Source organism: Entelurus aequoreus, linkage group LG06, assembly GCF_033978785.1.
Source record: "Entelurus aequoreus isolate RoL-2023_Sb linkage group LG06, RoL_Eaeq_v1.1, whole genome shotgun sequence".
Lineage (NCBI taxonomy): Eukaryota > Metazoa > Chordata > Actinopteri > Syngnathiformes > Syngnathidae > Entelurus > Entelurus aequoreus.
This window is the reverse complement of record NC_084736.1, coordinates 39,279,748-39,306,124: the sequence shown is the minus strand read 5'-3', so window position 1 is coordinate 39,306,124 and position 26,377 is coordinate 39,279,748. Positions and strand designations below refer to the sequence as shown.

Here is a 26,377-nt window from a genome sequence, read left to right as displayed (position 1 = left end):
CAAGCTGGGCCTGGATTTGGTTGCACATTGCCTGATAGAAGAAGTAAGAGCAATATAAAAATGTTTCGTTCATGTCGCAAGGTAACCCGATGACAACATTACTTGGCTTCACAATGTCAAAATGAGTAATTTCAGAAGGAGAAAAACATCTATTTAACACAGAAATACACCATAAATGAAGCTGGTTAGAATTATTTAGCACTGACCCACTGATGTGGCCTTTTTGATGCGGTACAGCCTGAGGGATCCAAGGTCCGTAATATTGTCGCTTAGTGCAGTGATTTCTCCAGATTCTCTGAACCTTTTGATGATATTACGGACCTTAGATGGTGAAATCCTAAATTCCTTGCAATAGCTGGTTGAGAAATGTTGTTCTTAAACAATTTGGACAGGCATTTGTTGACAAAGTGGTGACCCTCGCCCATCCTTGTTTGTGAATGACTGAGCATTTCATGGAAGCTGCTTTTATACCCAATCATGGCACCCACCTGTTCCCAATTAGCCTTGTTCACCTGTGGGATGTTCCAAATAAGTGTTTGATGAGCATTCCTCAACTTTCTCAGTCTTTTTTGCCACTTGTGCCAGCTTTTTTGAAACATGTTGCAGGCATCAAACTCCAAAATGAGCAAAAAATAACAACGTTTTTCAGTTTTAACGTTAAGTATCTTGTCTTTGCAGTTTATTCAATTGATATAAGTTGAAAAGGATTGCAAATCATTGTATTCTCTTTTTATTTACCATTTACACAACGTGACAACTTCACTGCTTTTGGGGTTTTGCACTTCAGCGAGTCAGAGGGACACTTTAATGGCACAAACAGCAGTGAGTCGACACAGGTGTGCTACTGCGTTATGTTAGGCCGCTTTCCAAGCAACAGCCGAACATCCGCTTTTTGGCGCCGGAACACGCATTCCGGATTAGAGCGGAGATGCTTGATATTTTTGGAGGTCTGCCAGCAGATACATGGGCCTGTAACATCTAACAGATGACTTGAGGACACAAACAGACGGTACCTTTCGCCCGTGAGGGCCGGGCGGTCCTGCCAGGCCTGCCACACCAGGCGGTCCCTGCGAGGACAAAGGGGTCACACATGTGCTAAGAAGCAATCACCGGAAAGGAAAGGCATACTTTCTGTCCTTCGGGGGCCAGACCACGGGACACGCCGGGGTCGCCTTTTTCTCCCTGCAATGGAAAAGATCAGACTTTGACTCGGTCCCCCGGACATTTTTTTGGCTTTGCACTATTTTATTTACAGTACGCCCGCCTGTGCCCTCCAGGAAGTCGGCCAGGAGGGACTGCGAACATTCTTCTCCCTTTTCAGGCAGTACTGCAGGGGTGCGTTGTAGTCAGCTCAGCTGAAATAATGTGCGAGAAAACAGCCTGGAAAAAAGTGACACGATTGGCTTGCTCGGATGAAAAATATTTATTTTGGTGAACTTCTTTCTAAGGAGGACGTAACTTGACACCTGCAGTGTAGTGTTGTCCCGATACCAATATTTTGGTACGGTACCAAAATGTATTTCGATAATTTTCGATACTTTTCTAAATAAAAGAGACCACAAAAAATGTCATTATTGTCTTTATTGTAACAACAAATCTTAGTGTACATGAAACATATGTTTATTATTGTAATTTAGTCCTTAAATAAAATAGTGAACATACTAGACAACTTGTCTTTTAGTAGTAAGTAAACAAACAAAGACTCCTAATTAGTGTGCTGACGTTTGCAGTAACATATTGTGTCATTTATCTACCTATTATTTTGTCAACATTGAGGGACAAACTGTAAAAAAATATTATAATCAACTGATTGGCAACACTAAATTGGCCCTAGTGTGTGAATGTGAGTGTGAATGTTGTCTGTCTATCTGTGTTGGCCCTGCGATGAGGTGGCGACTTGTCCAGGGTGTACCCCGCCTTCCGCCCGATTGTAGCTGAGATAGACTCCTGCGCCCCCCGCTACCCCAAAGGGAATAAGCGGTAGAAAATGGATGGATGGATGGATGTTAATATCTGCTTATTTTCTGTTTTAACATGTTCTATCTACACTTCTGTTAAAATTTAAAAATCACTTATTGTTCTCTTCTTTGATACTTTATATTAGTTTTGGATGATACCACACATTTAGATATCGATCCGATACCAAGTAGTTACAGGATCATACATTGGTCATATTTAAAGTCCTCATGTGTCCAGGGACGTATTTACTGACTTTATAAACATAATACAAATTTTAAAAAAAGGGAAAAAAAAATGTTGACGATAAAAACTATCGGTGTAATCATAGTAGTATCGACTAGATACTTTTATTTTTTTCTCTATTTTTCTATGATTGTCACACACACACACTAGGTGTGGTGAAATGTGTCCTCTGCATTTGACCCATCCCCTTGTTCACCCCCTGGGAGGTGAGGGGAGCAGTGAGCAGCAGCGGTGGCCTCGTCCGGGAATCATTTTTGGTGCTTTAACCCCCAAATCCAACCCTTGATGCTGAGTGCCAAGCAGGGAGGCAACAGGTCCCATTTTTATAGTCTTTGGTGTGACTCGGCCGGGATTTGAACTCACGACCTACGCTATTGTACTTGGTATCATTGCAGTGGATGTCAGGTGTAGATCCACTCATGGCATTTGTTTACATTCAGGTGCGCTAGCTTTTGTTAGCGGTGACGCCGGTGAGCTATTGTATCCTCCTAGGGTGTGTAGTGAAGCATGTTTAGCTATTCCTCGTCCTCCAGTGATAATGGTACTTGTAAGAAACTTCCTTTATTTGTCGCCATGGAGGCCAGGATTAGTGATTTAGAAGTAGCTGAAACACTGCGGATGGATCTTAGCTGCTAGCTAGCTAGCCATGTCTTAAAGCACCTCTTCCTAAGGGTGTTTCAGTGTTATAACTTCACATTTATCTTTACTTTTTACACCAAAATGCATCCGTTCTCCCTTTTCTGTCCACACACTGTGTCTGCTTGTAAGTACTGCGTGTGTGTGCGCGCTGCCATACATGCTCCTCTGCTCGTAAAACCAGCAATGTCACGAGGCGCCGTCATGCCTGTTATACAAAAAACAAATAAAAAATGTGGAACCGGTACTTTTCAAACAGAGTGTAGTACTGTTTTTGGATTAATTAGTACCACAATACTATACTAGTACCGGTATATTGTACAACTCTAGTACAGTACGCCATTTAGTGCGTGTCATCAGGTCCTATGGTGGGAATCCTCTCTGTATCTGATTGCTTGACAGAGAGCACCAGCATGCACACATCAAGTTGTGGCTTCTATTTCCACAAGACCGTCTCGAGATTTTAGTCCGAGACGTGACTTCTTTATCGAATACCTTATTTATCTTAATTTTCTTCTGCGCGTCAGCGGTAATGCTGAAAACACTGACTGCACATTCATCTTGTCACAATTCATGATGACATCGGCAAATCCGTGTGACGTCTTCATGACCGCTGGAAGATGTTGAAACGTGGTGCGTTTGAATGGATTCACCTGACATGAAAGCAGAACTCTCTCTCCAGCCTATAAAGTCTCTATAAAGACATATTAGTCTTAGCAGGCCGCTCTCTCAACAAATCAAAGCTGGAACACATGCTGATGTCAAGCAATTGTAAATTAGTCTCTTCCCCCCAAAGAGGATTTTGAAGAGGTTGGAAGAGTTGCTGGCAGCGAAGGAGTGAGTGGACTTTTTCCACTTCAACTCTCAACATGGTTGAACAAAATACACATGCGAGCCTTGTTTGACTGTTCTGTTCATGTGACTCCTGCCTTTTCTAATGATCTGAATCATTAAAACAACAGAAATTAATATGGAGATTCCATTTTTTTTCATAAAAGAGAGGAGGAATACGACCTCAGGGGAGAAGATTTAATTAAACATCTGCATGCCCTCGGTCCTGATAGGAACCAGTTTAAGAAGAAGTACAATGCGGTACAAAGTGGAAGAATTATTCTGAGAACTAAATCATTTATACTAAATTTATTCACTAATCTTTTCAGTCCCTGCAGGATTTCGAAAGAAAGTTGCAATGTTTTAAGTTGTGTTTTTTTTTGTAATAACATTAAGTCAACTTGTGATTTTAGGAATATGCTGTCAACGGTTTGACCTCAAAAAGCACTGGATTGCAACAACATATACTGTATTGATGTTTTAGTTGTTTTATGCCACACAGACTTAAAAGTAGACACTAGGTGGCAGTAAAGGCATGTACTCATAGCTCATTGTCACATGACTGTACTGTTGAATTCAATACAACTTGGAATAGTAATAATTATAACTAGAAAATTAAGACTAGATCTGACCAATCTAAGTCTAAGATTAGATGTGACTAATCTAAGTCTGAGACTAGATGTGACCAACCTATGTCTAAGACTATATCTGACCAATCTAAATCTAAGACTAGATCTGACCAACCAAAGTCTAAGACTAGATGTGACCAATCTAAGTCTAAAACTAGATCTGACCTGTCTAATTAAGACTAGATCTGACCAATCTAAGTCTGAGACTAGATCTGACCAACCACAGTCTAAGACTAGATGTGACCAATCTAAGTCTAATACTAGATCTGACCTGTCTAATTAAGACTAGATCTGACCAATCTAAGTCTGAGACTAGATGTGACCAACCTATGTCTAAGACTATATCTGACCAATCTAAGTCTAAGACTAGATCTGACCAACCTAAGTCTAAGACTAGATCTGACCAATCTAAGTCTAAGACTAGATCTGACCAACCTAAGTCTAAGACTAGATCTGACCAATCTAAGTCAAAGACTAGATCTGACCAATGTAAGTCCGAAACTAGATCTGACAAATGTAAGTCCTAGACTAGATCTGACCAATCAAAGTTTAAGACTAGATGTAACCAATCTTAATCTAAGACTAGATCTGAACAATGTAAGTCTAAGACTGGATCTGACCAATGTAAGTCCTAGACTAGATCTGACCAATCTAAGTCTAAGACTAGATGTAATCAATCTTAATCTAAGACTAGATCTGACCAATGTAAGTCCTAAACTAGATCTGACCAATCTAAGTCAAAGACTAGATCCGACCAATATATGTCTAAGTCTAGATGTGACCAATCTAAGTCTAAGACCTGTATTGATGTTTTAGTCATTATATACCACGCAGACTTAAAAGCAGACACTAGATGGCAGTAAAAGCATGTACTCATAGCTCATTGTCACATGACTGTACTGTTGAAATCAATACGACTTGGAATATTAATAATTATAACTCCAAAATTAAGACTAGATCTGACCAATCTAAGTCTAAGTCTAGATCCGACCAATTTAATTCAGACTAGATCTGATTAGTCTAATTAAGACTAGATCTGACCAATCTAAGTCTGAGACTAGATGTGACCAACCTATGTCTAAGAATATATCTGACCGATTTAAGTCTAACACTAGATATGACCAACCTAAGTCTAAGACTAGAACTGACCAACCTAAGGCTAAGACTAGATGTGACCAATCTAAGTCTAAGACTAGATCTGACCAATCTAAGTCGAAAACTAGATCTGACCAATGTAAGTCCAAGACTAGATCCGACCAATGTAAGTCCTAGACTAGATCTGACCAATCTACTTCTCAGACTAGAGCTGAACAATGTAAGTCTAAGACTGGATCTGACCAATGTAAGTCCTAGACTAGATCTGACCAATCTAAGTCTAAGACTAGATGTAACCAATCTTAGTCTAAGTCTAGATCTGAACAATGTAAGTCTAAGACTAGATCTGACCAATCTAAGACTAGATCTGACCAATCTAAGTCTAAGACTAGATCCGACCAATATACGTCTAAGACTAGATCCGACCAATCTAAGACCTTTATTGATGTTTAAGTCGTTTTATACCACGCAGACTTAAAAGTAGACACTAGATAGAATAGAATAGAAAGTACTTTATTGATCCCTGGGGGAAATTCAGCACCATGGCAGTAAAAGCATGTACTCATAGCTCTTTGTCACATTACTGTACTGTTGAAGTGAATCAAACGTGGAATAGTAATAATTATAACTAGAACATTTTGATGGGCCTGCTATCTGTGCCCCGGACCTCTGGCCGGGGGTTGTCGGAAGCTGCTGTGCTTTTTAGATGGTGCCGAGTGTCTGAATCCGTGAGTTTTAGGTGTAACTGTACAAAATGAGCTACAGAGTTAGCCTAAAACATTAGCATGCTTACATTAAAATGTAACACTTAGCATGTGTGCTAACGATGGCATGCTAACAGTTAGCATGTCTCACACATCAAGTAACACGGCTGTAAGGTGTATGGCTGCGGAAGTAGAGAAAAAAAGTGGAAAAAAAACCCAGCAAAAAAACGTTAGCATGCTAATATTAGCTTGCTAGCATGCTAAAGTTTGCATGCTAACAGTTGACAAGTGTCATGTACCAAGTTATTTGACTCTGGGGTAAACAGAAGCTAATTTAGCTAAAAGAATATAACGCTTATGTTAGCATACAAGCAAGGTAATGTTAGCATGCTGTCAGTTAGCTTGTGTCGAAAGTAGATAAGTGTGTGAACAAAATGAGACGTTAAGCACCGAGCTATGTGAAAGAATGGCTGAGCTACAAGAGGAGGTCATCTTGTCTTTTTCCAATTTTCCATTAAAAGGGTATGTGCCCATTCAATTGGCCCCTTTTTTTAAAAATAATTGTGAATAGCGTCACCACGGTAACACGAAATGTTGCCAACTTAAATTTCAGCCGTAGGCGCAAGTATAACCTTTGCGAGGGTATCACATATGTGGGGGTTCGTTGGCCGATCCGTCTCGTATTAATCGTAAGAGAAACGTGCGGAACTATAATAATAAAAGTTGAAGAATGAGGAATAATAATATGGGCTGCTTGCATTGCAGCAGGCCCATAATTACAGAAAGAAACACCAATGAAGGCTTCCTTATTTCCGAGTGTCTGCTACGTTGTCCACAAGTTACAGACATTCTCCATGTTTGTTTTACGCTTGGAAAGTGTTTGTCTAACTTCAAGGGGAACTGCATTTTGGTGGAATTTTGCATGTCACTCACAATCCTAATGTGAGACAAGAACACATATGAGTCATTCTCCTTTGTGCATTCTAAATAAAAATACAAAAAACACCAGCAAGAGGTGGTGAACAATGCAGGTAATGCGGATTCCATTTATTCCACCTAAAAAGCTGTAATGAGGGATAAGGTTGTACGGTATAGCGGTACTAGTAAAGTATCGCGGTACTAATGAATCAAAAACGGTACTATACTCTGTTTGAAAAGTACCGGTTCCCGGGCATGAAGGCGCATCGTGACATTGCTGGTTTTACGAGCAGAGGAGCATGTTCGGCAGCGCACACACACAGAGTACTATATATAAAACATTATATATATATATATATGTATATATATATATATATATATATATATATATATATATATATATATATATATATATAAACATTACACACAATGATTGTGTGTGATGATTGATATATATATATATATAAACATTACACACAATGATTGTGTGTGATGATTGATTCATATACATATTTATGTATATACGTATATGTATATATGTATATTTTTACCTACACTGTAAAAAAAAAACCTGTAGATATTACAGTAAAAAAAAAAAAACCTTAGCAACTTACTCACCAGAATTTCACTGTAAAAAATATATATTTTTCCTCCAACATATTACGGTAAATGGAAAAACAGTACCACTCTTTTTTATAACGGTAAAAAATGGCAGCTTCGTCACTGGAATTTTACTGTAAAATTGATGGTGTTTTTAAAACATATTACTGTAAATGGAAAAAACAGTACCACCATTTTTTTTTATTCTGGCCACTGAGTTGCCAGTTTTTAACATACATATATGTGGTAGCCTTTTTCCATTTACAGTAATACGCCGTAAAAACAATTACCGTAGATTTTACAGTAAACAACAACAACTGGAAGCTCAGTGGACATTCTACCATTAAAAGGAGTGGTAGAGTTTACAGTAATATGCTGTAAAAACCACCGAAAATTTTACCGTAAAATATATTATAATTTTTTACAGTGTACAATTTGATGGATAACTTGCTGTGAAATCATAGGTCAACCAGATATTTTTATATTTATTTTTATTTTGACCAAAAATGTTTTTGGGAAGGTATGATAATATAATATTTGTTGCAATATCAGATACTATTAAAGTTTAAAAGCTATACAATTTCATGCAGTACATTTTTTCTCTGTCAAAAAAAAAAGAAGAATACATTTACAAACTTAGTTTGAAAAGATAAGGTACTTTATTGATGCATATTATTTCCAGGTGTTTGCGGGCCACATAAAATATTGCGGCGGGCCATACCCGGACCCCTGGCCTTAAATTTGACTAAAGTGCTTTCGATAATGTTTGTCACGACGCATGCGCAGTCCCGCATGCCTTCTGCTGTGAGCACGGCCGGCGCCTCGGCTGGAGGTGCGCCGGGACAGGCCTCTGCTTGCTTTGGCCGCATGGCGGGCACGCACCGGCAAAGCTGCATGCAATCTGCAATCAGCGCACCTGGGACTAATCAAGACAAGCAGCATAAAGACCAGCGGACCCGAAGATCCTGTGCCGGAACATAGTTCACTCCTCGTATGCTTTCCCTGTCTCCCGTGATCGAGCTGTGTGCCTCGACTTCCTTTTGGATTCCGGACTGCCTCCCTCGATCCTCGACCCCCCCCCCCCCTCCCCATAGTCTCACACACACACTCTTGAAATTTAGTCACACTCCATTCTCGAGTGTATTATATTATTGTTTATAATCATATATATATATATTGTCATTATATATATAATAAAACATACAGCTACTACGCCCCCTTGTGGTCTGTGCCATCTACTCCCCCAGTACATAACAATGTTGTCATTTTCATGCTACTGATTAGCATTAGCGAATTTAAAAGGTGAGTTCAGCACCTCCAAATGTGTCAAGATTCATGTTACAATCAAACAGCAGGTGCGTAATAAGTACCAAACTTACGGTACTAACACTTTTTAGGGCACAACAAAAACACAAACCATAGACTACTATAAACTAGTACTTGCAAATGAAAGAGATATAACGACTGGACAGCAGTCATAATTAACAAATTTTTAAATGTTGCAAGAAAAACTTTGATTTTTTTAACACACACAAAAGTACAGAAAATTGATATCGTTGTGTACCGGTATCATTTCCAAGGTACCAGGAATTGGTTCGAATGTAAACATTGCCCATCTCTCGCTGTAAGTATGTAATGTAGCACAAGCTACATGTCAAATGTGCTAACACTTGTTTAATATGCAGGTCACAGCACGTAAATGGAGTATTGTTTGCAGATATTTTAGTCTTGATTGGCAGAATACATTAATCACATTAGCAACATTGTTAGCCACTTATTGCTATTATTTTTTTGCTATTTAGAATAAAAAAGAGGAGCATATGTTTTTGTCTCACATAGGGATTAATTAAAAACAAAATGCAACACATTTATGACTTATAAGTCATTAGTCCTAAGTAGTGTTGTCCCGATACCAACATTTTGTTACCGGTATTTTCGATACTTTTTGATACCTTTTGAAACTTTTCTAAATAAAGGGGACCACAAAAAATGTCATTATTGTCTTTATTTAACAACAAATCTTAGGGTACATTAAACATATATTTATTATTTTAATTAAGTCCTTAAATAAAATAGTGAACATACTAGACAACTTGTCTTTTAGTAGTAAGTAAACAAACAAAGACTCCTGATTAGTCTGCTGACATATGCAGTGATTCCTGTGTCATTTATCTACCTATTATGTTCTTGCGTTTCAGTGTTATAACCAGTGTTGGGTTAGTTGCCAGTAACTAGTTACAGTTACTAGTTACTTTATTTCAAAAGTAACTCAGTTACTAACTCAGTTACTTACACCAAAAAGTAATGCGTTACTGTGAAAAGTAACTATTCAGTTACTTCTTTTTTTTTCCTTTTTTTTTTTTTAAGGCTCCCATTAATGCCCTTTTAGCCTTCATTTCAGTAATGTTATTGTACTGGAGAATACTACAATCTGTTGATCAACTTGACATGCTTTTGACATTTGCATCACTGAACTTTGCTAAGCCATGTGGTCTATGTACAACACACAAAGACAAAGATATGTTTCAAAGGGCCAATTTATTTCGGGCCAGAACAAATTGACAAAACTATTTTAAATAGCTGCAACATAACATACATAAGTAACAAACAGCATAGTAACAAAACGTCACAACAAAGCTGTAAACCTGGCGTCACCCAAGGAAGGCACACATGACATGATTATATGTCATGTCACTATATACAGCACACATACTATACACACGCCTAACCAAGCCTTTTTTTCTCTCAAGGAATTGTGAAATAAAATCATGTTTTCAGGATATCAACACTGTACTGAAGCCCAGAACACTCTATGCATTTCCCCAGTTTTAGTTTAGAGATAAGGAAAGATTGGCCTGGCCCACTAGGATCCCTCTTTATGTTTGTGAACTTTATAGTCTATACATTTAGAGTGATGTAATAATCAAACACTCTAGAAGTCTAGAATAAAAGAGTATATAAGAGAATTGACAGAGTGTGTGTACCTTCAGTGCTGAATGATGAGCAGAGGCAGAGTTTGGAGTGTTTTCTTTAGCTCGCTTTCCATTTTTATGTACTCACTGTCCAGGTGCCATTTGACGCCCGGTATCATGCTAATTAGCTGCCTGAAAGCGGGTTGTGGAGAGGGGCGTGGTGCACACGTTCCCTGCGGGCGGGGTGTGTGCGGGGGCCGGCCATGAAGCGGCAGACAGGTGAGTGGATATCTCAGCTGGAACGAGTTATCTAATCACCTGTTCCTTTATTAGCAGCGTCGGAGACCATGAGGGGGGGGGGTGTGGGCTGGAGAGCACGAGAGCGACACCACAAGAGCGGTGCTGAAAAGCAGAGGCAAGGACCAAGGAGGAGCTGAAAAGCCACCGGACACGGTTGTGCAAGATAATTAAAACGATTGTAACCCGCTGCAGCAGAGTGTTGTTCCCTTTCCTGTGGTTCCAGAAAAACCCGATACAGAGTTCACGTCACAGTGGCACCCAACAAGGCGGACCACAGAGATGTCGACAACATCCCCGCTGGAGGCGCTGGGCCAAGTACTGGCCGAGGTGTCAACGGCAAGCCGGCAGCAGACACAGGTGCTGCAGGCACTGATGGACAGAGCAGAGGCGGCGGGAGGCATGTCCTCCATGAAGCGCATGGTGGAGGGGGAGGACCCCCAGACATTCCTCGATGTCTTCGAGGCCACGGCAACATCGTGCAGGTGGCCGGAGGAGAAATGGGGCGCGAAGCTGCTGCCGCTCCTGGTGGGGGAGGCGCAGCGGGCGGCGGTGAGTCTCCTGGCGACCGCCCGCATGCAGTATGCAAATTTGCGCTGCGCAATACTGGACCGGGTCGGCAGCAGCCCCGAAGACCATCGCCGGAAGTTCCGGGCCATGATGTTTGGGCCAGGGGACCGGCCCTTCGTGCTGGCGTTCCAGCTACGAGACGCAGCAACCCGTTGGCTCCAACCCAACGGGCTGGATCCAAAAATGCTGGAAGCAATCGTGCTGGAGCGATTCGTGGAGGCCATCCCGGCCAGGACATCCGCGTGGGTACGCTACCACAGCCCCAAAGACGTCAAATCTGCTGTGAAACTGGCGGAGGAACACCTGGCGGTCCAGCGGGAGATGGCAACCAAGAAGGCCGAGGGGCCCACCCCAGGACCCCGCCGGCGACTCGCCCCGCGATGGGGGGTGGGGAGAGGGGAACCTCCGCAGCGACGACCACGCCAGCCTGAGCCACCCGGAGCCAGCGAACAGGTTCCCCACATGGACATAAAAAAAGAACACACACCCACACGCACCCAGGGACACACGACAAGGGGGGAGGACACGGGGTGATAATAACTCTACAATTTGTGCATTCCAGGATACCGGCGCTGCGGGGAGAGGGCTTCCCTCGCAGATGGCACCTCAAACACCAGGGCCGGTGTGCTGGAGGTGCGGACAGCCCGGGCACGTGCGCCGGGAGTGCTCCATGATGGAGGTGGGGCAGGTGATGCGGGTTGTCGGGTCTCCAGCACACGCCCCCGATCTAGGGGAGACGTACTGTGTCCCGGTAAGGGTACAAGGGGATACATATCGGGCAATGGTGGATTCGGGCTGAAAACAGTCCATGGTCCACCAAAACCTGGTTCGACCCGGGGCGTTGAAGCGGGCGACACGGGTGAAAATTAGGTGTATTCATGGGGATGTGCACGAGTAATAAATGATAAATGGGTTATACTTGTATAGCGCTTTTCTACCTTCAAGGTACTCAAAGCGCTTTGACACTATTTCCACATTTACCCATTCACACGCACATTCACACACTGATGGCGGGAGCTGCCATGCAAGGCGCTAACCAGCAGCCAACAGGAGCAAGGGTGAAGTGTCTTGCCCAAGGACACAACGGACGTGACTAGGAAGGTAGAAGGTGGGGATTGAACCCCAGTAACCAGCAACACTCTGATTGCTGGCACAGCCACTCTACCAACTTCGCCACGCCGTACCCTATTGTGCCAGTGCAAATTTTATATGAGGGACAAAAGCATAAAGTCAAGGTTGCCGTAAGCGCGCACCTTACGCACCCCGTTATTTTAGGGACAAATTGGCCGGGATTTAACCATTTGGTGACACAATGTATGGGGGTGCGTTCACGGGCAGTCGGCGAGGGGGCTATCCGCGCGGTTTTCAGCGGCGACGCGGCTTCATCGGGTACTGCCGAGCGGGAACCGGTGGGGGCTTCGCGGGAGGCCCCCCCGGCCCCCCGGTGGCAACCTACTGAGGACTTTCCCCTCGAGCAATCCCGTGATGAGACCTTGCGCGAGGCCTGGGACCAGGTGGATTACATTGACGGTCAGCTGGTGCGCCCGGGGAAAGCGCGGGTATTCCCCCATTTTTCAATTATTCGGGATAGATTATACCGAGTGAGCCGTGACACTCAAACCGGGGAGGAACGCACCCAGTTGTTGGTGCCAAAACGCCGCCGGGAAATGGTTTTCCAGGCGGCGCATTTTAATCCCATGTCTGGCCACTTAGGGTATGATAAAACACTTAATCGGGTCATGGTCCGTTTCTATTGGCCAGGCCTCCGGGCAGATGTGCGCCGTTGGTGCGCTGCTTGCCCGGACTGCCAGCTGGTGAACCCAGCGGCCACCCCAAAGGCGCCCTTGCGCCCATTACCGCTCATGGAGGTCCCGTTCGAGAGAATTGGGATGGACCTCATCGGACCATTTCACCCGAGCACACGGGGATACCGCTTTGTGTTAGTCCTGGTGGATTACGCAACGCGGTATCCCGAAGCAGTGCCCTTGCGCTCTATCTCGGCCAAGAGTGTTGCGCAAGCGCTGTTTCAGGTCATCTCCCGAGTTGGAATCCCGAAGGAGATTCTGACTGACCAGGGCACGTCCTTTATGTCATGCACGATAAAGGAACTTTACGGGTTACTGGGAATTAAAGCGATCCGCACCAGCGTGTACCATCCGCAAACGGATGGGCTGGTGGAGAGTTTAAATAAAACGCTGAAAACCATGATCCGTAAATTTATGCACGAGGACAAACAGAATTGGGATAAATGGTTGGACCCCCTAATGTTTGCGATGCGGGAGGTACCTCAGGCCTCAGTTGGTTTTGCACCGTTCGAGTTATTGTACGGCCGGAGGCCTCGCGTAGTGCTGGACGTCATTAAAGAAAGCTGGGAGGAGGGTCCAAGCTCCAGCAAAAATGAAATTCAGTACGTCATGGACATGCGAGCAAAACTCCACAAGGTGGGGCACTTGTCACGTGAGAAATTGCTCCGTGCCCAAGAGCGTCAGCGGCGCACGTATAACAGGGGGACCCAACTACGCAAATTCACACCGGGAGAAAAAGTACTTGTATTGCTTCCAACCTCAAGCTCCAAATTACTTGCAAAGTGTCAGGGACCCTTTGAGGTCACACGGCAAGTGGGTGATGTCGATTACGAGGTTCGGCGCTCGGACCGACGCAGAGACACTCAGATCTATCATCTGAACCTGCTGAAGGCATGGAAAGAGGCGGAGCCTGTTTCCATGGTGACAGTGGTGAAGGAGGAGGAGGAGTTGGGGCCGGAGATCCCGCGCTCTGGCCCGGCCCCTCAGCTGTCCTGTGATGACCAGCTCACATTGGCGCAGAGAGCGGAGGTTGCTGAGTTACAGCGGCGCTACTCGGATGTGTTCTCCTCGCGGCCCGGGCGCACGGATCTCATCCGACATCATATTGAGACCAGCCCGGGGGATACGGTGCGGTCTCGGCCATATCGGCTTCCCGAACACAAGCGCAAAGTGGTTCGGGAGGAATTAAAAACCATGCTTGAGTTGGGTGTAATAGAAGAATCCCACAGCGCGTGGTGCAGTCCCGTTGTTCTGGTTGGGAAGAAGGATGGGACTGTGCGGTTCTGTGTGGATTACCGCAGGGTGAATGAAATGTCACGTTTTGACGCATAACCAATGCCTCGGGTCGACGAGCTCTTAGATCGGCTGGGCACTGCTCGTTTTTTCACGACACTGGATTTGACCAAGGGCTACTGGCAGATTCCCTTGTCACCAGAGTCCCGAGAAAAAACGGCCTTCTCCACACCGGAAGGTTTGTACCAATTCGTGACACTTCCGTTTGGCTTGTTCGGTGCGCCCGCCACGTTCCAGCGTCTCATGGACCGCGTGCTGCGCCCCCACGCTGCATACACGGCTGCATACCTGGATGATGTCATCATCCAGAGTGGCAGCTGGGAAGAACACATGCGGCGGATGGGGCTCACCGCCAACCCGGCGAAGTGCGCAGTTGGCCGGAGGGAGGTACAGTATCTGGGGTACCACTTGGGGGGTGGGGGGGGGGGGGCAGGTGCGGCCCCAGGTAAACAAAACAGCGGCAATCGCGGCCTGTCCACCCCCCAAGACAAAAAAAGAGGTGAGGCAGTTTTTGGGACTGCCGGGCTACTACCGCCGGTTCATTCCCCGGTTCGCGGACTTGACCGGCCCACTGACTGACCTCACTTGAAAGGGTGCTCCAGAACTGGTCCAGTGGACGGAGCAGTGCCAGCGGGGGTTTGAGAAGGTAAAAACAGCACTCTGCGAGGAGCCGGTGCTGCACATGCCTAACTTTGACATCCCTTTCTGTCTGCAGGCGGACACGTCGGGCCGGGGGCTGGGGGCGGTGCTGTCACAGCGGGTGGGGGACGTCGACCGCCCCGTGCTGTACATCAGCCGGAAACTCTCGGACCGGGAGGCAAGGTACAGCATGGTGGAGAGGGAGTGCTTTGCCATTCGGTGGGCGGTCGGGGCCCTCCGCTACTACCTGTTGGGGCGTGCCTTCAGTCTCTGCTCGGACCACAAACCGCTCCAGTGGCTCCACCGCATGAAGTACGCCAACGCGCGGATCACCCGGTGGTATCTGGCATTACAGCCCTACAACTTCCGGGTGGTCCACAGGCCGGGTGCGCAGATGGCCGTGGCCGACTTCCTCTCTCGCCCCGCTATAGGGGGGGGGGGGGGGGGGGGTGGGGGGAAGTGGGCGCGGCCGGACGGCTGGCCGGCCTGATTCTAGCGGTGGAGGCATGTGGAGAGGGGCGTGGTGCACGCGTTCCCTGCGGGCGGGGTGTGTGCGGGGGCCGGCCATGAAGCGGCAGACAGGTGAGTGGATATCTCAGCTGGAACGAGTTATCTAATCACCTGTTCCTTTATTAGCAGCGTCGGAGACCATGAGGGGGGGGGGTGGGCTGGAGAGCACGAGAGCGACACCACGAGAGCGGTGCTGAAAAGCAGAGGCAAGGACCAAGGAGGAGCTGAAAAGCCACCGGACACGGTTGTGCAAGATAATTAAAACGATTGTAACCCGCTGCAGCAGAGTGTTGTTCCCTTTCCTGTGGTTCCAGAAGAACCCGATACAGAGGTCACGTCACACGGGTGACTCCACTGTAGAAATAGTCTGCTTGTCTTCTAGCACATACGCTGCAATGGCTCTATCAATATTGTCCTGGCTAGCAGTGCCTCGTTAAAATCCAGCCGCTGTTGCTTAGGAGATGAAGTGTGTCTCTCTTTACAAGCTTCGTCGAAGCATGTTGCTTTTGTAGCTGTTTCAGCAGATTTGAATTGCTGTTTTGGGCAGTAGATGGGATCTTTCATCCAAGACACAACTTACATTTAACTAAAATGTTATTTTCTTTGTGCTCGACAAAAGAAAAGTGGTGAGAATATCTCCATGTTAAGAAACTCGGCTTCGGCTTCGCCATGATGTCTTGTTGGTAAACACAGACACGCCTCCTCCCTCCGCCCCACACACACCCACACCCAGCGCACCTCTCTCTTCTCCGGCTTGTGACACAGGAAGAATCAGAAGGACGACACTGCAACTCTTCAATAAAACACACTCAGATCTTCTCACTTTCTAGCCTATACTACAAAAAAAATTACCTAAAATAACGCAGTAACGCATCATGTAGTAACGGTAACTGAGTTTCTGAATACAAAAAATAATGTGTCAGACTACTAGTTACCGCCGAAAATAACGGCGTTACAGTAACGCGTTACTTCGTAACGTGTTAGTCCCAACACTGGTTATAACTTCACCTTTATCTTTACTTTTTACACCAAAATGCGTCCATTCTTCCTTTTCTGTCTACACACTGTCTGCTTGTAAGTACTCTGTGTGTGTGCGCTGCCGAACATGCTCCTCTGCTTGTAAAACCAGCAATGTCACGACGTGACGACGTGTCATCATACCCGGGAACCGGTACTTTTCAAACAGAGTATAGTACCGTCTTTAATCCATTAGTACCGCGGTACTATACTAGTACCGGTATTCCGTACAACCCTAGTCCTAAGAATAGATGCCCAAGTGTTTGACTACCTTGGTTCCAGGAGGTCCAGGTCCACCAGGGTTTCCATGTGGGCCAATGGCACCCTGAAAGCAGAGACATGTGATTAGGAAGGACACCCCAAAGAGGTGGTCACTAAGCAGGTACAATATGAAAACACCACACAACCTCTAAATCAGGGTTGTCCAAGGTGCAATACCTGTAACACCTGTGGGCAATGTTCCCTCTAAGGTGTGCGCCTGTGCAATTGTGCACTGCTCAAGCTTCCTCTGCGCACGGCAAATCTATGCCACGCACAAAATCAAATAAAAAAATAAGCGCATAACCATTTTCGACACGGACACGACAGAGAAAACAATTTTCGTCATCATTGGTCAAATATTGTAACGTCTGTGGAGACGCTTTGAGGACATGAATTCCATCCATCACTTTACTGAGCAAAACTCTTTATTGTCGGCCATAAACACATCACCAAAACATTAGTAAAAAACATTATATCTAGCAAAAGTGGTAATTTTCTGCAGTACAAACCAGACCAAAAGCAACTTTGTTATATCAACAGCAGCCGCTCGCTCTTTCTCACTTGCGCCAACACATGCAAATATGGCACTTAGCCAGTGATGCGTTTACAGCCACACAAAAAGTTGGACAACTTCAACACCACACATAAAGTGTCATTCCAGGTCGTTACACTATGATTTACCAATCAAATGTGTGCTTATTCTAGTGTCATTTATTAGGAATCTTAATTTATAAATATTGATCATGAAATGCTGTTAGTATATTAAATAAATACTAATAAAAATATATTTTTTACAAACAGGAAGTTGCAGGAATGTACACATGATCCCCTCCTTACATCTCATTGTGCAACATGTGAATGTTTTAATGGGAACTAAATGCAATGTCTTAAAAGGGGTACAAATTATTTCCAAAGCAGGACCTCCACCCAGACAAACAATACAAGTACACAGTTCATGAAAAACAATATTTTTTGTGATTGTCATTGTAAGTGGGCCTAAACACTTATATTAGAAAATAACCTCATGGAAATGACTGCTGTCATTTGGTTATAATAATAAGAGAAAGTTGTCTGTCTATCTGTGTTGGCCCTGCGATGAGGTGGGGACTTGCCCAGGGTGTACCCCGCCTTCCGCCCGAATGCAGCTGAGATAGGCTCCAGCACCCCCCGCGACCCCGAAAGTGACAAGTGGTAGAAAATGGATGGATGGATGGAGATTGAACTTGTTATTTAGTCAGGTTTGGGACTGGTGTGCTGCTGGTGTAGCCACAGTGTGCACGTCTGATGTTGCTCACATGGGCTCCACTGAATGCTCAGTGAGTTTTTGCGTTTGCTCACACACATGAAAAATTAGAGGGAACATTGCCTGTGGGCCACGTACTGTACCTGTCACATGTACAGTAAGAAGCTCCATAGCTGGCAACTGGTTAGTTGTGCCATCAATGATCGTGTGAGCTTGAAAGAGTAAATTTTTGGAAAACTTTTTGAAATTTTTTTAAAGTGGCCAGCCACATCTTATTAAACTGTCTAGCCACACTATTTTAATGTGAACCCTCCCCAAGTCCTTTTATGTGGTCTCCCACATATTTTTAATGTGGCCAGCCACTTCATTTAATGTGTTTCTGTGTTTTATGCACATCATTAACTTGGCCTGGAAAAGGCTGACATTAAAAAAAAAAAAAAAAAAAAACCTTTCTGACAACATTTTGACAGGTCTGGAAAAGGCTGACATAAAAAAAAACAAAAAAAAATACCTTTCTGACAAAATTTTGTCAGGTCATTTAAATGTGGTCTGCCACATCATTTTGTGACCTACCACATCACTTCATTGTCTACCACCACATCATTTTAAATTGGCCCATCCGATAATTGTAATGTGGCATGTGCGTCACTGAGCCCCTAAATCATTTTAATGTGACCACCCCCGAGTCATTTTAATGTGGTCAGCCACTTATTTTTTAAAGTGGCCGGCCACATCTTATTAAACTGTCTAGCCACACCATTTTAATGTGAACCCTCCCCAAGTCATTGTGGTCTTCCACATATTTTTTAAAGTGGCCAGCCACTTCATTTAATGTGTTTCTGTGTTTTATGCACATCATTAATGTGGACTGGAAAAGGCTGCCAAAAAAAACAAAACCTTACTGACTAAATTTTGACAGAAAAATGTCAGGACATTTAAATGTGGTCTGCCATTTTTTTTTGTTTTTTTGTTCAGTTTCCTGCTTGTCTCCCTGAGCGCTGTTTCCCCTCAGCTGCGGCTGATTGGCACCTGGCCACACCTGGTGTCAATCAGCCGGCTGCTATTTAGACCTGCCCAGCCCTCCAGTCAGGGCTGGAGTATTGTCGTTGTAGCTGTAGCTACTACCTGTATGCTGAATCATGATGGCTGTTAGCTGTTTCCTGTTTGCTGTAAGCTGTTCCTGTTTGCTGGTTCCTGATAGCTATTTGCAGTTAGCTGTCTCCTAGCTCCTTGTTTCTTGTTTTCCTGTTTGCTGGTTCCTGATAGCTATTTGCAGTTAGCTGTCTCCTAGCTCCTTGTTTCTTGTTTTCCTGTTTGCGGGTTCCTGATTCCTGTTTTCCTCCGTTTTTTTTTGGACATTAAATCAGGTTTCCTTGCATCCAGCCTGCCGTCTCTGCATTTGGCCCATCTTATAATTGTAATGTGGCATGTGCGTCATTTTAAAGTGGCCCTCCACGTTATTGTAATGTGAGCCCCCAATTCATTTTATGTGGCCAGCCACATTTATTATGTGGCCAGCCACATAATTTCAATGTGAGTCCCCCTCCCTCCAAGTCATTTAACGTGGTGCGCCACGTCATTTTAATGTGACCGCCCCCAAGTCCTTTTTATGTGGCCGGTCACATTTTTTAATGTAGCCAGCCACATCTTAAAAAAATATTCAGTCCTAGGCTGGACTCCAGGGAGGGGGTCCAGACTGAGGCCAAGGAAAAAAAAAATCCTAGCCATAGCACACATAAACAAAACTTGCAACTGTCAACTTGACTTACGTTTCCCAAGCAAGTTATCCATCGATCTATAAAAAGTATAATAATCAAAACCTTTTTAAATTGTGTGGCGAGGCTATAACACATGAATATTCATACACATTCACTGTTATAAGTGGCCCTCTGAGGGCGGCCATACTTGCAATGTGGCCCTCAATAAGAACCAGTTTGACACACTGCATTAGTTTCCACTGCCTGGAGCTCTTCTTTCTCACATCTTGTCCCCCCCCCTCCCCCCGGCTGTCTGGGGTTCAGGACACGGCCCCTGGGTCCCTCTGTTTGTGTATGGCTGCTCTGCAAGACCTCACGTTATGACATATGGAGGTCATTTTCCTTCCCCCTGCACTTTTCCACCAGTAAATGGGGTACCACCGTGTGAAGGCCGCTCATCCATCACATCTTACCCCGACCTCCCCCACCACCACCACCCTTCCTCCTCCTTTGTCCCACTCACTGGAGGCATAGGATCTAAAATCCATGCACATTGAGTACCGTATTTTTTAAACCATAGGGCGCACTGGATTATAAGGCGCATTAAATGAGTCATATTATTATGATTATTTTCTAAATGTAAAATACTTCCTTGCGGTCTACATAACATGTGATGGTGGTTCTTTGGTCAAAATGTTGCATAGATGATGTTTTACAGATCATCTTTAAGTCGCTTTCTGACAGTCTCTTCAGGATGCGCCGTTTTGTGGGCGGTCTTATTTACGTGCCTCCACTTCGACAGCGTCTTCTCCCCGTCATCGTTGTTGTAGCGGTGTAGCGTGCAAGGACGGGAGTGGAAGAAGTGTCAAAAGATGGCGCTAACTGTTTTAATGACATTCAGACTTGACTTCAATAGATAACGGAGCAGCGTCTCCTCATCCGTGGCTCACTAGTACAACAACAATGCCCGAAATGTGTCCCGTGAAAAACCGTCCGACCGGAACCCTCTAATAACTCAAGTTCCTTGGGTGAATAATGTAAACTCACTACACCGGTGTGTTTTAGCGCTTTCATGGTGAGTTTACTGAAAGATATAAGTAAGAACTTTACACTACTTTATATTAGAAATGGCAACAGCGGAGGATGAATGTCACATAACAAGAGGATAGAGAAAAAGAAGAAGCTTATCGACTACGGTTTCGGCACGGACTACACATTTTCAGGATTTAGGCAGATCCAAATACAGATCAGCAGGTACCAGAAGGTAAGAAAAAATTATTTTGCATAATATTGTGTAACAAAACGCCCGATAAAATGTCTGCTAATAGGTGCCATTTTGCGGTCCTTATACACCCACCATAGAAACACTCGTATGTTGAAGAGTACTTCTGACTACTGTAGCCGTAACGCGCCAACAATCCATCAAGCGGTGCAGCTTCATAACTTTTTAAATGTCCCATTTTCAATGGAACATTTTAAAGTTTGGGTGTTGTTTACTGGCGTCATCTTGCAGTCTACATGTATCTCTTACGTGTGACTGCCATCATATTGCAGTCTACACGTATCTCTTATGTGTGGCTGCCATCATATTTCAGTCTGCAAGTATATCTTATGTGTGACTGCCATCATATTGCAGTCTACACGTATCTCTTATGTATGACTGCCGTCATATTGCAGTCCACACGTATCTCTTATGTGTGACTGCCGTCATATTGCGGTCTAAACGTATCTCTTATGTGTGACTGCCATCATATTGCAGTCTAGACGTATCTCTTATGTGTGACTGCCATCATATTGCAGTCTACATGTATATCTTATGTGTGACTGCCATTATATTGCAGTCTGCACGTAGCTTATGTGTGACTGCCATCATATTGCAGTCTACACGTATCTCTTATGTGTGACTGCCATCATATTGCAGTCTACACGTATCTCTTATGGGTGACGGCCATCATATTGCAGTCTACACGTATCTCTTATGTGTGACTGCCATGATATTGCAGTCTACACGTATCTTTTATGTGTGACTGCCATCATATTGCAGTCTACACGTATCTCTTATGTGTTACTGGCGTCATATTGCAGTCTGCATGCATCTCTTTTGTGTGAATGCCATCATAATGTAGTCTACGCGTATCTCCTATGTGTGACTGCCATTATATTGCAGTCTACACGTATCTCTTATGTGTGACTGCCATCATATTGCAGTCTACAAGTATCTCTTATGTGTGACTGCCGTCATATTGCAGTCCGCACGTATCTCTTATGTGTGACTGCCATCATATTGCAGTCTAGACGTATCTCTTATGTGTGACTGCCATCATATTGCAGTCTACATGTATATCTTATGTGTGACTGCCATCATATTGCAGTCTGCACGTAGCTTATGTGTAACTGCCATCATATTGCAGTCTACACGTATCTCTTATGTGTGACTGCCATCATATTGCAGTCTACACGTATCTCTTATGGGTGACGGCCATCATATTGCAGTCTACACGTATCTCTTATGTGTGACTGCCATCATATTGCAGTCTACACGTATCTCTTATGTGTGACTGCCGTCATATTGCAGTCTGCACGCATCTCTTTTGTGTGAATGCCATCATAATGTGGTCTACACGTATCTCCTATGTGTGACTGCCATTATATTGCAGTCTACACATATCTCTTATGTGTGACTGCCATCATATTGCAGTCTACATGTATATCTTATGTGTGACTGCCATCATATTGCAGTCTACACATATCTCTTATGTGTGACTGCCATCATATTGCAGTCTACACATATCTCTTATGTGTGACTGCCATCATGTTGCAGTCTACACGTATCTCTTATGTGTGACTGCCATCATATTGCAGTCTACACGTATCTCTTATGTGTGACTACCATCATATTGCAGTCTACACGTATCTCTTATGTGTGACTGCCATCACATTGCAGTCTACACGTATATCTTATGTGTGACTGCCATCATATTGCAGTCTACACGTATATCTTATGTGTGAATACCATCATATTGCAGTCTACACGTATCTCTTATGTGTGACTGCCATCATATTGCAGTCTACACGTATCTCTTATGTGTGACTGCCGTCATATTGCAGTCCACATGTATCTCTTATGTGAGACTGCCATCATATTGCAGTCTAGACGTATCCCTTATGTGTGACTGCCATCATATTGCAGTCTACACGTATCTCTTATGTGTGACTGCCGTCATATTGCAGTCCACATGTATCTCTTATGTGAGACTGCCATCATATTGCAGTCTAGACGTATCCCTTATGTGTGACTGCCATCATATTGCAGTCTACATGTATATCTTATGTGTGACTGCCATCATATTGCAGTCTGCACATAGCTTATGTGTAACTGCCATCATATTGCAGTCTACACGTATCTCTTATGTGTGACTGCCATCATATTGCAGTCTACACATATCTCTTATGGGTGACGGCCATCATATTGCAGTCTATACGTATCTCTTATGTGTGACTGCCGTCATATTGCAGTCTGCACGCATCTCTTTTGTGTGAATGCCATCATAATGTGGTCTACACGTATCTCCTATGTGTAACTGCCATTATATTGCAGTCTACACATATCTCTTATGTGTGACTGCCATCATATTGCAGTCTACATGTATATCTTATGTGTGACTGCCATCATATTGCAGTCTACACGTATCTCTTATGTGTGACTGCCATCATATTGCAGTCTACACGTATCTCTTATGTGTGACTGCCATCATATTGCAGTCTACACATATCTCTTATGTGTGACTGCCATCATATTGCAGTATACACGTATCTCTTATGTGTGACTGCCATCATATTGCAGTCTACACGTATCTCTTATGTGTGAATACCATCATATTGTAGTCTACACGTATCTCTTATGTGTGACTACCATCATATTGCAGTCCACACGTATCTCTTATGTGTGACTGCCATCACATTGCAGTCTACACGTATATCTTATGTGTGACTGCCATCATATTGCAGTCTACACGTATAGCTTATGTGTGAATACCATCATATTGCAGTCTACACGTATCTCTTATGTGTGACTGCCATCATATTGCAGTCTACAAGTATCTCTTATGTGTGACTGCCATCATATTGCAGTCTACACGTATCTCTTATGTGTGACTGCCATCTTATTGCAGTCTGCACGTATCTCTTATGTGTGACTGCCATCATATTGCAGTCTACACGTATCTCTTATGTGTGACTGCCGTCATATTGCAGTCTACACATATCTCTTATGTGTGACTGCCATCATATTGCAGTTACACGTATCTCGTATGTGTGACTGCCATCATATTGCAGTCTACACGTATCTCGTATGTGTGACTGCCATCATATGGCAGTCTACATATATCTCTTATGTGTGACTGCCATCATATTGCAGTCTAGACGTATCTCTTATGTGTGACTGCCGTCATATTGCAGTCCACATGTATCTCTTATGTGTGACTGCCATCATATTGCAGTTTAGACGTATCCCTTATGTGTGACTGCCATCATATTGCAGTCTACATGTATATCTTATGTGTGACTGCCATCATATTGCAGTCTGCACGTAGCTTATGTATAACTGCCATCATATTGCAGTCTACACATATCTCTTATGTGTGACTGCCATCATATTGCAGTCTACACATATCTCTTATGGGTGACGGCCATCATATTGCAGTCTACACGTATCTCTTATGTGTGACTGCCATCATATTGCAGTCTACACGTATCTCTTATGTGTGACTGCCGTCATATTGCAGTCTGCACGCATCTCTTTTGTGTGAATGCCATCATAATGTGGTCTACACGTATCTCCTATGTGTGACTGCCATTATATTGCAGTCTACACATATCTCTTATGTGTGACTGCCATCATATTGCAGTCTACATGTATATCTTATGTGTGACTGCCATCATATTGCAGTCTACACATATCTCTTATGTGTGACTGCCATCATATTGCAGTCTACATGTATATCTTATGTGTGACTGCCATCATATAGCAGTCTACACGTATCTCTTATGTGTGACTGCCATCATATTGCAGTCTACACATATCTCTTATGTGTGACTGCCATCATATTGCAGTCTACACGTATCTCTTATGTGTGACTGCCATCATATTGCAGTCTACACGTATCTCTTATGTGTGAATACCATCATATTGCAGTCTACACGTATCTCTTATGTGTGACTACCATCATATTGCTTCTACACGTATCTCTTATGTGTGACTGCCATCACATTGCAGTCTACACGTATATCTTATGTGTGACTGCCATCATATTGCAGTCTACACGTATATCTTATGTGTGAATACCATCATATTGCAGTCTACACGTATCTCTTATGTGTGTCTGCCATCATATTGCAGTCTACACGTATCTCTTATGTGTGACTGCCATCATATTGCAGTCTACACGTATCTCTTATGTGTGACTGCCATCTTATTGCAGTCTGCACGTATCTCTTATGTGTGACTGCCATCATATTGCAGTCTACACGTATCTCTTATGTGTGACTGCCATCATATTGCAGTCTACACGTATCTCTTATGTGTGACTGCCATCATATTGCAGTCTACACGTATCTCTTATGTGTGACTGCCATCATATTGCAGTCTACACATATCTCTTATGTTTGACTGCCGTCATATTGCAGTCTACACGTATCTCTTATGTGTGACTGCCGTCTTATTGCAGTCTACACATATCTCTTATGTGTGACTGCCATCATATTGCAGTCTACACGTATATCGTATGTGTGACTGCCATCATATTGCAGTCTACACGTATCTCGTATGTGTGATTGCCATCATATGGCAGTCTACATATATCTCTTATGTGTGACTGCCATCATATTGCAGTCTACAAGTATCTCGTATGTGTGACTGCCATCATATGGCAGTTTACACATATCTCTTATGTGTGACTGTCATCTACTGGTCACACTCATCATTACACCATGTACCAAATATAATAGCTTCGAGGTCAGTAAGCACAACCCGAATTATTCCGTACATTAGACGCACCGGGTAATAGGCGCACTGTCGAGTTTTGAGAAAATTAAAGGATTTGAAGTCCGAAAAATGCGGTAATAATAAGATCATGGGGGCAGAAGTGAAAATACATCTCATCGTCAGTGAGATCGTAAATTAACGCTTGCTTTAAAGGAAGTAAAAAGTCCTGAGCGTGGAGAATGCTAGCGCATTAAAACATGTTGGAAGGACTGCTACTGGACCTTCTGCATGTTCTTTGGTTGTGAAAAAGTCCACACTAGAGATGGGATTCCACCTGGGTCATCCCTCCCATGTTTCTGTTTTGTTTCGCTTCTTCTCTGCCTTCAAACGGCCTTCCTTCCCTCTGGGCATATGGAGACACTTAACGGGAGCTCCTTCCCCTTCTTTGGCTGCGTATGGAGATGTACGGAAGCCATTATGGGCAGAGAGAGGCGAGGTATGGCGATGGCTGAGAAGATCTTGATGAAAATGAGAA

The 26,377-nt window shown here is 44.0% G+C and overlaps 1 protein-coding gene across 1 annotated transcript in view; it reads right to left on the bottom strand.

The window, feature by feature from the left end:
- Positions 1 to 26,377, bottom strand: part of LOC133652217 (collagen alpha-1(XXVII) chain B-like) — a 276,843-nt gene that overhangs the window by 200,155 nt on the left and 50,311 nt on the right. The window contains exons 5-7 of the mRNA XM_062050720.1: positions 16,930 to 16,983; positions 1,129 to 1,182; positions 1,014 to 1,067 (exon numbers count right to left, since the gene is read on the bottom strand). Coding sequence (XP_061906704.1) covers positions 1,014 to 1,067; positions 1,129 to 1,182; positions 16,930 to 16,983 — 162 coding nt within the window. The remainder of the gene's footprint in view (positions 1 to 1,013; positions 1,068 to 1,128; positions 1,183 to 16,929; positions 16,984 to 26,377) is intronic.